General features: G+C 49.9%; 1 protein-coding gene across 1 annotated transcript; it reads left to right on the top strand.

The window, feature by feature from the left end:
• Positions 1-1,862: 1,862 nt before the first annotated feature.
• Positions 1,863-14,833, top strand: LOC147120117 (uncharacterized). Its single transcript, XM_085984203.1, has 4 exons — positions 1,863-1,904; positions 3,769-3,888; positions 9,917-10,610; positions 13,827-14,833. Exons 1-3 carry the CDS (start codon positions 1,863-1,865, stop codon positions 10,589-10,591), a joined length of 837 nt encoding a protein of 278 aa, XP_085840329.1. The 3' UTR covers positions 10,592-10,610; positions 13,827-14,833.
• Positions 14,834-15,337: the final 504 nt, after the last annotated feature.

Raw genomic sequence — 15,337 nt, 5'->3', positions numbered from 1 at the left:
CACCTAAGCTATCTATTTTCTGTCCATTATAGTCCTTCAGTAGTATTGACTTTTTCTGTATTTTGGGCTTTTCTTTCATATTGTTAATGTCACTCATACTGATTAAGTTTGCTTTTGCCCAGTGTCCAGTTTCAATGTAACTAATGCTCCATTTATCTGCAGTGGGATCATCCATTTGTCCTCTTTTACTGCATTAACTTTATGTTCAGCATTGTCTATTTCTGAGGGCTGCACATTTTCTGTATCTTTTTTGATATCGTCACATGACACCATTCCTACAAAAAATGTCTCACTTAAATCAGTGTCCTCAATCACATTAACTCATTGCCCTTTCGTCGTTTTTACTTTTGAAAAGCATTGTTTGGCAAAGTGATTCTTTCCATTACACTTTGTGCACATTTTTCCAAACGCTGGGCATTGTCTTAACTGGTGTTTGTAACCACAGCGTTTACAATTAAAAATTTCATCCTCCGATTGCTTTTCATTTCTGTTCTGCTCATGTTTTTTCCCCTTGTAGGACACAGCACCGACAGCAGCATTATCACTCATTACATTCGCATCATTATTGATTTCACTGAAAGTCTTCGCGTGATTTCGAGCTAGCTCGTTGGCTTGGCATATTTTCATCGCATTTTCCAAATTTAGTTCGGTTTCTCTCAACAGACGTTCCCTGACTTTTTTATCATGAATACCAAACACAATCTGGTCACGAATCATGGATGCTTTGAGCTCAGAGAAATTACATGTCTGTGCTTTCAGTTTCAGATCAGCTATAAAGCTATCAAAAGTCTCAATTTGTTGCTGTGTCCGAGAACGGAAGATGTGTCTTTCATACGTCTCATTCTTTTTGGGAGAATAATATGCATCAAATTTTTTTAGCACATCTTCTAATTTTTCTCTGTTCTCCGCTGGATTAAATACAAATGTATTAAATACCTCTATCACCTGTGGGCCTGCAACCGTAAGCAGCAACGCTATCTTCCTTGCGTCTGGCTTCGTACCGAATCCGATGGCTGCAATGTAGAGTTCGAATTGCTGTTTAAAAGTCTGCCAGTTGTAGTCGATTTTTTCTGTGAGATTCAAATGCTCTGGTGGCTTCAAATTCTCCATGTCGCTTTTCACAATTTTCAGCAGATCTTCACCACCCTGGTACCATGTTATGTTCATTAATAAATAGACATTCTTATTATGAACACAGCTAGCTTTTGCTAGCTACTTTTATTGAGCACATGTGGACTTGTACAGCATCTTGTAGAGGCTTCCCTCTTGACTGCTGCCTTGTGGGTAGCCTAGCCTCATGGGTAATGTAGTCTTAATATAATGTATAGCTGGGTAGTGTAGTCTTATACATACAGCTATATACAGCTCTACTGCTCCACCTAGTGTCCACCACAGAATGACATGTTATTGATCACTACAAGTGCCACATGTGTTGCGCCCAGAACTTGGATCGAGTGCCGCAAGATGTTTAATGACCTCACACAAGTCGTCATGGTGAGTTAATGAATCTTCAAACGCCATATTCCACCAACTGCACCACTAGCCTCACACACTGTTCAATACACCAGAACCCCATCACTCACCTACCAACAATCTCTACCAAACACCACTCATATCTCACAATCATAACTTTACCTCACCCTTACTCACTTACCACTGCTGAAAACCTCACACCCACATCTCACACCTTGCTAACACTGCTAACTATTCAATCTTGACAGGCACATCACACAAACACATTGCACTACACTCACTGACACACTGCCCTTTCTCTTGCAGGCCAAGGTGGCTCACAACTGCCATGAGTAGCAGTAAATAGGCGTAGGTAAGAACACCTTCAAAACTTCACTGCGCTAGAGGAAATGGTGCTGGAGAAAACTGGAGTAGCCGTCACTGAGGCCGTGGTGAGCGGTGAGATTGAAAGCATTGCTGATGACGGTATGCTCATACCTAATCCTTCTTCTCACATCCCACTTCCCCCTCATCGCACAATCTCTTCTCACTTACAAGTTGCGGATGGTGTAAGCATGCTCATCTTGCTCTCACCCCCTCCCCTCATCACAACCCAACCCTTGTGCCTTTCTTCTTTCAGATACCCAAGAATTGGCAACAGCCCAGCCTGTCCCCAACCTACTAGAGAAGGAAAGTGAAGAAGAGGCACCGTCACTCAATCTGACATTCCCAGGCACCACCTCAGAAAAAGGCACTGCACGTACTTTAGAGGGTAGTAAAGAGGCGAGATCTGCATGGGGTGGGCCATCGGGCATAAGTGGGCTGCAGTCTGGCCATAGCGAAAGGGTACCTCGAGTGTCAGCTCCCAGAGGTTGAGTTTACACACGAGTTCTGCTACACAGGACTCAGATGATGCCTTTGATGGGGCGGCCTTCAGATAAAGGGTAATGGGCATGCACACGGAAATACTTGGTGCAATGGCAGGCCTCCCAGAGAGCCCCTTGTCAGTGTCAAGGAGCATGAAGGAGTCCGGCTCCAACATTGCACGGGGCTATTTGGGGAGCTTGGAGCCCATGATTTCCAAGATGGAAGTGATGGGCAACTCCATTAGAAGACTTGTGTACCCAACCATTATGCTGGATGTGATGGGCGATATTGTAGCTTCCATTGCAGCACAAGCAGAAGCCACGCAACTGGAAGCTCAGACTGCTCTCATGCAGTCTCAGCTTGCTGCCACGCAAACTCAGACTGATACTATCATGGCTGGATTTACGAGTGTGGAAAGGGGCTTGCAGGGTGTCACAGCAGTCCAGCAATCTGTGCTCTAACAGAAGCCTAGGAATGCTGAGGCGCCGCCCCGGGGGAGTAGCAGTGGCTCTGTGGAGCAAGAACCTGCTGTCCTCTCTCAGGATGACAGCATTCGTACTCCCAGCATTGCCACTTCACCAGTGCCCTTGCCTGCCCAGACAGCTGCCGCCCATGCCGAGGTGGTGCAGCCAGGCATTCTAGACTCAGAGCTGCTCGAGGTTGTTCTGCAAGGCCATCTGCAGTCTTCCCCACTGAAAGTCAGCAGCCTTCCACCAGCCATTCTGTAGCCACTGGGGTAGCACTGCGTAAGAGCACTGGATAGGTAAAGGAATACAAAAGACAGACAATAAAGGAATGCACAAGGGTGATTAGTTGACTTTATTATGTAGTTTTGGATTGATTAATTTATAAACTATGTTTGAAATATTTGTTTGGTGGTGGCTCTCATTTCAGCTTTGTGCTCAAGAGTACACTGTGATGTTTATGACAGAGGGATGGTAAGGTGGGGAAGTGTTGAGCAATGAGTATCTGGGGTTGAACTCAGGGGAACTGGATTCTGATGAAGCACTCACAGACAGCCCGTCCGGAACGGGGAACTGCTGCCTGCCTCCTTCTCCTCCTCTTGAGATGGTCGCGGAACCCGTGGTGGCAAGGGCTGCACCCTCATGATGGGCACATTGTGGAGGATGCAGCAGACCACCACAAAATGGGACACCAGCTCCGACGTGTACTGGAGGGCTCCTCTCGTCATCCAGAGAGCTCTTGCTTTGGATGCCCTTCCTTTCCCCCTCATAGGAACATGCCTACTCTGTACCCGAAAACGCTCCTCTTTGAAGGTCTGCCATTGCTTGATTACTGTTTTGCCTACCTATTTGATAAATGCTTCCACTTAATGACTATAATGTGTATGAAACGCATAACATTTCTGTCTGATATTCTTATTCTTAACATGCATTTTTTAAACACTCATCATTGTGTTTTCCCTTGTTATAATATTCCTTTGACCAGACTACTCTTACAGCCCAAGGCCTGCAGGTCAACTTAAAATTTGTTGCCCAGGAAACTAAGTGTGCTAAAAGACCTGGAGTAGCTTTGGCAGAATGTGCCCTGGTGCCTATACCATTGGCTGTAAGTATCACATTTATGAAGAACATACTCTCAGGTTTGCTTGTCTGGTTCAGAGTCTTTAGTCTTGAGCTTAGCATTATCGTAAATACAGGCTGCAGTGAGCTCCAACACAGTAACATGTCTCGGGTATGATGAAGTAGGGGAGAACTGAACATTTTATTCATATCGTCTGAACTTTGAGACATGTGAATCCCTTTGAACATATTCATGAGCCTGTTCTCTATAATAAAAAAAAGAGGGCCTAACTTCAACATCATTGCTCCTGATTTATGCAATGATATCCAATTTACAGGTAGTAGGGCAGAAGCCTATGCCCGATCTGCATGGGTGTTCGAGTTACTGAAAAATTGGTCAGGACCTTTTTGAAATATTAAAATAAAACTCCTGTGCTCATATCCAACTCAGATTCATAAATCCATTTAAACTAGTCAGGGTTTGCACATCAGAAGCTCTGACCGGTATTTCTGGGTCGTTAGTGGCTTACCCAGAGGTCCTTAAAAGCCCCAGAAATTGCAGAATCGGCATTTTTTGTTGGAAGGAGCAGGTGTTCCACAAAACACCCCTCCCCATCCCGATCATTCCCCCTCCCAATCACATCCCCTCCCGATCACGTCACCTCCCCCTCCCGATCACATCCCCTGCTCCTCCCAATCATTCACCCTCCTGATCACCCCCCTCCCGATCACTCCCCATCCTGATCACTCCCCCTCCCGATCACCTCCCCTCCCCCTCCCGATTACATCCCCTCGTCCTCCCGATCATCCCCCTCCCCCTCCCGATTACACCCCCTCATCCTCCCGATCACCTCCCTCCCCCTCCCGATCACCTCCCCTCCCCCTCCCGATCACATCCCCTCCCCCTCCCGATTACATCCCCTCCCCCTCCCGATTACATCCCCTCGTCCTCCCGATCACCCCCCTCCCCCTCCCGATTACATCCCCTCCCCCTCCCGATCACATCCCCTCCCCCTCCCGATTACATCCCCTCCCCCTCCCAATCACATCCATTCCCCCTCCCGTTCACATCCCCTCCCCCTCCCGATCACATCCCCTCCCCCTCCCGATCACACCCCCTCCCCCTCCCGATCACATCCCCTCCCCCTCCCGATCACCTCCCCTCCCCCTCTCGATCACCTCCCCTCCCCCTCCCGATCACCTCCCCTCCCGATCACCTCCCCTCCCCCTCCCGATCACATCCCCTCCCCCTCCCGATCACCTCCCCTCCCCCTCCCGATCACATCCCCTCCCCCTCCCGATCACATCCCCTCCCCATCCCGATCACATCCCCTCCCCCTCCCGATCACATCCCCTCCCCCTCCCGATCACATCCCCTCCCCCTCCCGATCACATCCCCTCCTCCTCCCGATTACATCCCCTCCCCATCCCGATCGCTCCCTCTCCTGATCACTCCCCCTCCCGATCACTCCCATTCCCGATCACCTCCCCTCCCCCTCCCGATCACATCCCCTCCCCCGCCCGATCACTCCCACTCCCGATCCCATCCCCTCCCTCTCCCGATCACATTCCCTCCCCCTCCCGATCACATTCCCTCCCCCTCCCGATCACCTCCCCTCCCCCTCCCGAATACATCCCCTCCCCCTTCCGATCTCATCCCCTCCCGATCTCATCCCCTCCCCCTCCCAATTGCTCCCATTCCCGATCACATCCCCTCCCTCTCCCGATCACAGCACCTCCCCTTCCCGATCACATCCCCTCTCTCTCCCGATCACCTCCCCTCCCCCGCCCGATCCCCTCCCCTCCCCATCCCGATTACATCCCCTCCCCCTCCTGATTACATCCCCTCCCCATCCCGATTACATCCCCTCCCCCTCCTGATTACATCCCCTCCCCCTCCAGATCACCTCCCCTCCCGAACCCGATTACATCCCCTCCCCCTCCTGATTACATCCCCTCCCCATCCCGATTACAGTCTTACTTCTAACCTGAGTCCTTCTCCACAGACTCAGTTAGAAATCTCTCCTGCACAGTAAGCTGAAGGCTGTCACTTTTGACAGTTCACAGCCATTCTGCTTTCTGTGCTGGTGAGATGAGGGACTCCCGGAACCTAAAGGAAGGAAGGCTGAAAAGGTATGTAAAACTTATTTAATCACTTTAGACACACCAAACACACTTACCTTTGCACTCATGCACACATCACTCACCTGAATACCGACATCTTGACCCCTCTAAGTCCTTCAACCCGACGGCCCGCCTCCTCTAACTTGGCGTGGTTTGGAGCCGTCGGGAATCCCACACTTCAACATCAAAAATAGGGATTAGGCTAAAAACTGCCTGTTATCTACCTGTTAACAGGCAGTTAATTGGCACTAATCCCTTCCCGCCTCGGGTAGGTGGGTCCCAGTGCGGGGCGGGTACCTGCCTCCTTTGAAACTGGCATGGAGGCGGGTTTGGGTGCGGGAAGGGGTCGGGACCCCTGATTTCAGGATTTTAACCACTGCCCCCCCGCCACGCCTCCAATCCCGACTCCACGGCACACTGAAAATCCTGCCCTAATCTTTTTCCCGCTGGTTTGATTGAGAGAGGAATGCTGGTCAGGATAGTACCCGAACTCCCTGCTGTTCTTCAAATCATATTATGGGATCCTTAACCTTCCACCTAAGCCACTGGAAAAGACAGGCAGGAGTTTGGTTTAAGGTCTCTTCTGACAATGTAACATTCCCTCAATCCTGCACTGAAGTGTCAGCCAATTTCATATGTTCACGGAAGAATTGTTTTTACTCTCTGAGGAACGCCATGGAAAGCCAAATATATGAATACTAGCTGGGGGGCCCGGCATTGCCTAGGCTTTTTTGAAGAACGGCTGTACACAGGGCCACGCGGTTGACGGCCGGCCGCTGCCGCTCCCCCGCTCTGTGTCTCGGGCCGAGCAGTTGTCAGGCCCGGCCCGGCCCGAGTGAGCCCAACTCACCTCCTGCTCTGGTGGGCCGGGAGCGGGATACTGTGCCGGAACCGCAATGTGGGGGTTTGTTGTGCTGGTGCTGTCGCTGAGGGTATTAAAAAAATGGCGGCGACGTTTCGGTAGGCTGCAGGATTAGGCCCGCCCACACACGGAATGAAACACTCCCCATGACGCACCGATTGGTCAACCATCAGGTCACTGAACTGTAGGATTGGTCAACCAACACGTCACTCAACGCTAATGAGCGGTAGGATTGGTCAACCGCTAATAAGCAGATTTTTGAACGTTTTTTGTATACTGTCCAAACAATTTTTGTCTGACCAAAAAGTAAATATGCCTATGACACTCCCCTGATCATCAGCTTTCTTTTGATATAACAAACGTGAAGGTACACTCTATAACTTTTGAGTGTATAGCGGACAGACAGACAGACATACATACAGACAGACAGACGGACAGACACCACTATCCTTTTATACTAGCTGGGGGGGCCTGGCGTTGCCAGGGCTTTTTTGGGCCATGCGGTTTACAGCCGAGGGTTTTTTGAGGGCATGTTGTGGTTGGAAGAGAGAGAGAGCGACTGGGGGGAAGAGAGAGTGACTGGGGGGGAAGAGAGAGAGCGACTGTGGGGAGAGAGAGCGACTGGGGGGGGAGAGAGACAGAGAGAGACTGGGGAGAGAGGGAGAGAGACTGGGGAGAGAGAAAGAGAGACCGGGGGGAGAGAGAGACTGGGGGAAGAGGGGGGAGGGGGGAGAGGGGAGAGAGACAGAGGGAAGGAGAGCGAGAGGGCGAGTGGCCCGCGGCCGCAAATGGAGCCAAGCCCCGGGAACGAGCGTGAGCCAGCTTGAGGATGTGAGAGACGGCCGGGCCCGGTTGCCGGGGTAACCCTTCCCCCCCTTCACGCCCTCCCGAGCCCCGGCCCGCTTCAAGACCGCCGATTGCGGCTGGAGCCAAGCCCCGGGAATGGGCATGAGCCGGCTTGAGGCTGTGAGGGCTGGGCCCGGTTGCTGGGGTAACCCTTCCCCCTTCCCGAGCCCCGCCTCCCCGAGCCCCGTGCGCCCGCCCCCCCGAGCCCCGCCCCCCGAGCCCCGCGCTCCCGCCCTCCCGAGCCCTGCTCTCCCGAGCACCGCCCCCCCGAGCCCTGCTCTCCCAAGCACAGGCCCCCCGCCCTCCCGAGCCCTGCCCTCCCGACCACCGGCCCCCCGCCCTCCCGAGTCCCGCCCTCCTGAGCACCGACCCCCCGCCCTCCCGAGTCCCGCCCTCCCGAGCACCGGAGAGACGGCCGGGCCCGGTTGCTGGGGTAACCCTTCCCGCCCTCCCGAGCCCCGCCCTCCCGAGCACCGGAGAGAGAGAGAGAGAGACTGGGGGGTGTTTGGCTTCGCGGCTCAGGGGGAAAAAAGGCGTGAACGGAGTGGGCTTCTAGTCATTGGCACCAGTCACTCACCGCAGCTTCCAGTCGTTGGCAGCAGCCCCGAGTCCCCCCTGCATGAGGAAGAGGAGGGGGAGGGCGGTGGTTAGAGCGGAGCACTGAACTCGAAGCCCAGGCTTCCCACGCTGCTAGGCCACGGCTCCGTGCATCCACTACAATAAAGAGAGATTCCTAAATATTAAAGTTCAGGTTTTTAAGCACCCCATAGCTAAGAAGACAACTGCACAAAAGAACCTAACGGGGTACACACAGAAAGTGGGAAAAAAAATCGTTAGGAATCAAGATGGCGGCCACTCAACTCAGCTCAGAAGGATTAGGCCCACCCACACACGCAGCGACTGGCCAACCATCAGGTCACTGAACTGTAGGATTGGTCAATCGTCACGTCACTCAACTCTAGGACGGCCCGCCCGCATGCGCAATGAACTCGCCCCCGTGACGCAGCGATTGGTCAACCGTCGGGTCGCTCGACTGTACGATTGGTCAACCTTCACGCCACTCAATGCTAATGAGCGGATAATGAACGGAATTATGAAAGTTTTTTGGATACCGTCGGCACAATTTTTGTCTCACCGAAAAGTAAATACGCTTATGACCGTTCCGGAATCGTAAGCTTTCTTTTGATGTAACACACGCGTAGGTACGCTCTATAACTTTTGAGTGTATAGAGGACAGACAGACAGACAGAAGAGCAATTACAGGTAGACTATCCTTTATCCAAAAACCTCGGGACCAGCCGTGTTTCGGTTTTCGGAAAATTTCGGATTTTGGAAGGTATTTTATAAGACTGGGAAATTTGTCGGGGGTGGGTCGGTGGGTGTCCGTGGGGGGTCGGGGGTGGGGGTCGTCGGGGTCGGCGGTGGGGGTCGGCGGGGGTCGGGGTTGGCGGGGGGGTCGGCGGGGGTCCGCGGGGGGGGTCAGCGGGGTTCAGGGGTGGGGTCGTCGGGGTCGTCGGTGGGGGTCGGTGGGGGTCGGCGGGGGGTCGGGGTCGGCGGGGGGGTCGGGGTTGGCGGGGTGTCGGGGGTGGGGGTCGTTGGGGTCAGCAGTGGGGGTCGGCGGGGGTCGGGGTCGGCGGGAGTTGGGGTCGGCGGGGGGGTCGGTGGGAGTCGGGGTCGGCGGGGGGTCCGCGGGGGGGGTCCGCGGGGGGGTCGGCGGGGGGGTCGGCGGGGGTCCACGGGGGGGGTCGGCGGGAGTCGGGGTCGGCGGGGGGTCCGCGGGGGGGTCCGCGGGGGGTCGTCGGCGGGGGTCGGGGTCGTGTGCACGACTTACGCTGACCCTCTGCTCAGCGTAAGTAGTGAGTCACTCTGGTCATGTCGTGCACACGACTTACGCGGAACGAAAAAACCTTCGGTTTTTAGAGGGTTTCGGTTTTCAGAAGTTCGGATAAAAGGTAGTCTACCTGTATATATATATAGATAGATAGATATTCAGCATTACATAACATAATATTCCTGTCATTATACAACAAGTAAGCTTCTGGCTTACTTTGGGCCATGGGAGAAGCTTGTCAGGATTTAATTTTACTGATTGGCACAGGGAACATAATGGCTAATGTATATTGCAGTCACGCAAAACTCTTTTGTTATAAAGGAATCTGATATGACCAAGCGTTATCGCGCATGAAATTATGTCTGAGAACATGCGCTGTTGTTTTATTTCTTGCCATTTCTATACCTGTAGATAATCGTCAACTGTACAAGCACTGCCAGATATGCAAATTGTGAGGTTCAGAATGTTGAGATAACCTGCCCTGATCACAAACCGCAAGATGTAAACATTTTCAATAGAGAAGAGGCATTGAATGCCATCCCCAAGCCGGCCATCACCAAGCCGGCCGCCCCCAAGCCGATCACCCCCAAGCCAGTCACCCCCAAGCCGGAGACCACCAAGCCGGCCGCCACCAAGCCGGCCGCCCCCAAGCCGGCCACCCCCAAGCCGGTCACTCCCAAGCCAGTCACCCCCAAGCCGGAGACCACCAAGCCGGCCGCCCCCAAGCCGGCCACCCCCAAGCCGGTCACTCCCAAGCCAGTCACCCCCAAGCCGGAGACCACCAAGCCGGCCGCCACCAAGCCGGCCACCCCCAAGCCGGCCACCCCCAAGCCGGCCACCCCCAAGCCGGCCACCCCCGAGCCGGCCACCCCCGAGCCGGCCACCCCCAAGCCGACCACCCCCAAGCCGACCACCCCCAAGCCGACCACCCCCAAGCCGACCACCCCCAAGCCGACCACCCCCAAGCCGACCACCCCCAAGCCGACCACCACCAGGCGAACCACCACCAGGCGAACCACCACCACCACCCGGAGCAGTGACAGTGGGGAGTCAGGCGATTCTGAAAGTGATAGCAATGAATCGTGACAAAAAGAAGCAAAGCAAGGTAATGTCACAAATTTTAATTATGGTTACTGCAGTTGTTTGATTGCCCCCTGAAAGACATATATTTTCTTTAATTCATCAATTTTAGTGAAAAGGTAGGTGCGAGTATAAAATAGGGACACCATTTTCGACTGATTTACCTTTTCATTAGAATGGAGGAAACTATAACACCAACAACGTGTATTTATATAGCAGCTTTAATGTAGATAAACACCACAAGATACTTCACAGAAGCATAATCAGACAAAAATTGACACTGAGCCAAAGAAGGAGATAATAGGAGTGGTGACTAATAGTTTGTTCAAAGAGGGTATTAAAGGAGAAGAGAGAGCTGGAGAGCTTTGGAGCGGGAATTGCACAGCTTGCAGAGCTGGAGAGTTGTGGAGAGGGCATTCCAGAACTGAGGACCTTGACAGTTCAAGGCATGGCTGCCAATGGTGGGGTAAAGGGAGTAAGGGATGCACAAGAGGCCAGAGTTGGAGGAACACAGAGTTCTTGGAGGACTGTAGGTCTGGTGGAGGTTAGAGAGATAGAGCAGGGGAGACAATGAAAGGATTTAAACATGAGGATGAGAATTTCTGATTGGAGGGGTGATGGGAGAGATATCAAAGGCGGAGGTCAGGGATAAATGAGCCGATCGCCAGCAAATCAGTAATCTTTTGTCTGCTTTTCTCCATTGGGACACAAGATAGATTCTGAAATAAAACTGACTGAATAATACAATCACCACACCAGTGATTTATTGTGCACTGGCCTTTGTGGTGAAACTGTTAACACACATAAACTTCTCCTCACTTTTGTATAATCACCATCATTACTGGACCTCGGACTCAACAATGGGAATAAAACTGAATGGAAACATCATTAACTGGAAATAATGCGGGTGAACTCGGTCTTCAGCGATAGCGCAAAATGAGCGATAGCGAATCAGTAGCCCATTTTACAGCTCGTCTGATTTTTTTTTCCATTGAAGTTCTTGGGAAAAAAAAGCGGGTGGGGTGTAAAACCATCAATTGATTTGCTGCCGCTCTTTTTGTGCCCTCACCAAAGAGCAATTGTAGATGTTGTAATTAAAAAAGGTTAATGGAGAAAATAATGAGACTAAAGATAGACAGATCACCAGAATCTGATGGTTTCCATCACAGGGTATTAAAAGAAATAAGTGAGGACATTGTAGATGCTCTAGTCATGATCATTCAAATCCATCTCGATTCAGGATTATCCCCTTGGATTTGAAAAAAGCCAATGTCACTTAATTATTTAAGACGGGTAAGAGAGATAAACTAGGAAATGATAGGCCTATTAGTCAAACGTCTGTTGTGGGGAAGTTATTAGAATCTGTTATTAAGGACAGTGACTGAGCATTTGGACAAATATGAACTGATCAGAGAGAGGCAACATGGATTGGTAAAGGGTAAGTCATGTCTAATGAACCTAGTTGAATTTTTTGAGAAGATAACTAAATGTGGTAGATAAGGGAGTGTCTAAGGATATTATTTATATGGATTTCCAGAAGGCATTCGATAAGGGTCCACATAAAAGGCTACTAACAAAAATGAGAGCACATGGAAATGCTGGTAACCTATTGACATGGGTAGGGGATTGCTTAGGAGGTAGGAGGCAGAGAGTAGGGATAATGGATATGTACTTCAATTGGCAGAATGTGACTAGTGGTGTCCCCCAGGGATCCGTACTGAGGCTTCAGCTTTTCACTATATTTATTAATGACTTAAATGAAGGAATAGAGAGCCATATTAAAAGTTTGTTTACAACACTAAGTTAGATGACTCAGATAATAGTATAGATGGGAGCAGAAAATTGCAAAGGGACATTGACAGATTAAGTGAGTGGGAAAAACTGTGGCAGATGGAGTTCAATATGAGGACATCCACTTTGGACCTAAAAAGGTAGATCAGAGTATTTTCTAAATGGCGAGAAGCTAGGAACTGTGGAGTATCGAAATTATGGAGTAGAGATTTAGTAGAAAAATCACTGACTGCTAGTGGACAGGTACAAGAGATAATTAAGGTGAATAGAATGTTGGCCTTTATCTCAAGAGGGCTGGAATACAAAGGGGTGGAAGTTATATAAAGCTTTGGTTAGTGCTGGATTCAGTTCTGGGCACTGCACCTCAGGAAAGATATATTGGCCTTAGAGGCAGTGCAGCTCAGATTCACCAGAATGATACCAGGGCTAAAAGGGTTAAATTGTAAGGACAGGTTGCATCGACTAGGCTTGTATTCCCTTAAGAGGTGATCTAATTGAGCTGTTTAAGATGATTCAAGGAGTTGATAGGTAGATAGAGAGAAACTATTTCCTCTGAAGGGGGGAGTCCAGAAGAAAGGGGCATAACCTTAAAATTAGAGCTAGGACGTTCAGAGGTGATGTCAGGAAGTGTTTCTTCACACAAGGGTAGTGGAAATCTAGAACTCTCTCTCCCATAAAGCTGTTAAGGCTGAGGGTCAATTGAAAATTTCAAAACTGAGATTGATAGATTTTTGTTAGACAAGGGTATTAAGGGTTATGGAACCCAAGGAGGCTAAATGGAGTTAAGGTACAAATCGGCCATGATCTAATTGAATGGCTCGAGGGACAGTGTGGCCTGCATCTGTTCCTACATCGACCGTTTTGCAACCCCACACAAATCAAATTTCACCCCCATCATCTATTAGGGCCATTGCCTCGGTTTTAGAAAGGTTCAAGTTATATCACAACATCTGAATGTTTCAAAGATCAGCATTATAGTGGGTAAATGGTTTTGCTCGAAGGACACCAAGGTTTACCAGTTGTGAATAAACTGAAAGGTTGTTGAATATTCAACTTTGTTTGGGCCAAAGTGATGCCCAGCTGCTGGCACCAGTATTTAACACACACAGAGCTGCTGGCAAAGGGGATTTCTGCCGTCCCCACTTTGTCATGTTGGCAAAAAGAAATACCAATTCAACCATTTTTCTATCAACGTCCCTCAGGATAGGAGATGGTGGCGCTTCCAGAATTGAACAATTAAAGATGATACTCAATCTCTGAGGAAACTAAATGTAATTTATCACAAGTTCATAATATGGAACCAAGTAAAACAATTGTCTTTTTTTGTTAAATGACATTTCAACTAGTAACCAAATATTGTTCATGAATAACCTGCTAAAATGTTTGAACTGAAATTCAGCTGAGACGGTTGGAAAATTTTAATTTATTCATTCTGTTCATTGAATTGCAGGATTAACAAGAAAAGTGGAATAGAAAGGCAAAACCAGGCAAGAAACATAGATGAAAACTCTGCAAGGCTTCAACACATCTCTGCACTCATTTAATTTTGCAATGTTGCTTTTAAAAATAAGAAAGTAATTTGCTGCTTAATAGAAAAAATATTCAAGATTTCATGAATATACCTTATCGTACTGGTGTTAAAGATTTATCACTTCTTTTAAAAAGGTGTTGCCTCTCCCTCATCTAATCCTTCAATAGTCAATGGGTTAATTTCTCACAAAGACAAGCCCCAAGTCTGCCCAGACTTATCATGGGTTTCTGTGATCTTGTGATGAAAGTTTTCAGCAACATGGAGCATGTTGGAATCCTTTACACCTGGGCCCACATTGCCTTCAACAGTAACGCATGCCCCCGCCCCTCCCCCCAGCCACCCTGGCATACCCTCTGCAGATCACAGCCTATCTCTCCCCACTGCCACGTCCAGCGACCGCCCCACCTCTAGATCCGATCTCTGGCTCCCTCTCGTGATTGCCGACCTCCCCATCCCCAACCCCAAACCCCAATCTTTTGCTCCCTTCTCCCGATTGCCGCACTCTTGCACACCCACCCTCCCCCTCCACCAAGCACCAATTTCTCCCTCCCTCCCTCCCGATTACCAGGGACCGTCCCCAAGGGTACATGGCTGCGGCCTCCTGCCGCTTGTTTTCTCACCCGGCAGCCGGCCAACCTGTCAATTTGGATGGCTGCTGTGCAGAAAACGGTAGAAAAAATTTACAATGCTATCTTGCTGTTATATTCGGCAGGACCTCCTCATCCCAGGCCTTGCCAGGTTTTTCCTCGCACTACCGTGTTTCCCCGCACTCTCCCCGCAAATATCGGGGCCTTCAACTCCTAAATCCTCACAAACCATAGCTGAAAAAGCCAGGGGTTCCAAGTCAGATGCTCTTAGTGTTGCAATTTAACATTTATTCTATCTTCTGAAGGCTATTTTAAAATAATTTATTTTAATTAGCTTTACTGTCCAAACAAATCAGTACTTTTCACTGTAAGCATGTCTTATAATTACACTTTCGTTCTTCGAACAGAGACTCACTTAGCAGGTAACAGCAAAAAAGTTAATGTTGCTACAATATAAAGATTAACCCTTTCATTACACTTACATGCACTCCCCTGGTAGTGGACCTGTGATTTACCGATAGCTGCCTGCTATGCAGTCAGTGGTGTAGCGGGGGGGGGAAAAATCACCCATTATAAAAATTTGGGGATCAGCAATGTAACTATCAAGTAGGTGCTGGTGCCTATACCCTGTTGTATCTCTGGATCACGTTGCAGAGGAGACAAACTTCCTTTGTTGGACTTGAAGGAACACTCCTGCTTCTCTTGCTCTACAAGGAAGGTAGAAAAAAAAGTTTTTAAAAAACTTACATTTTTGGGTGTCTTCTGGCCCCAATCTTCTTCCTTGCTAGGTTGGCCTGGCTGGATCCTCAGGGCGGCTTCCCACTCAGGCCGCTGTGTTAAAAT

This window comes from Somniosus microcephalus, chromosome 4 (genome assembly GCF_052327205.1).
Source record: "Somniosus microcephalus isolate GS21.2 chromosome 4, FLI_Smic_1.0, whole genome shotgun sequence".
In the NCBI taxonomy this organism is placed as follows: Eukaryota; Metazoa; Chordata; class Chondrichthyes; order Squaliformes; family Somniosidae; genus Somniosus; species Somniosus microcephalus.
The sequence above is the reverse complement of the archived record's forward strand: the minus strand, read 5'-3'. Positions and strand labels throughout refer to the sequence as shown.

What these genes read in the sequence shown, in the direction of transcription:
- LOC147120117 (XM_085984203.1), top strand. Translation starts at nt 1,863, where the DNA reads ATGGTGCTGGAGAAAACTGGAGTAGCCGTCACTGAGGCCGTG. An exon ending in TAGCCGTCACTGAGGCCGTG is followed by an intron (nt 1,905 to 3,768) that starts GTGAGCGGTGAG and finishes TCCTTTGACCAG; the next exon opens with ACTACTCTTACAGCCCAAGG. An exon ending in TGGTGCCTATACCATTGGCT is followed by an intron (nt 3,889 to 9,916) that starts GTAAGTATCACA and finishes CTATACCTGTAG; the next exon opens with ATAATCGTCAACTGTACAAG.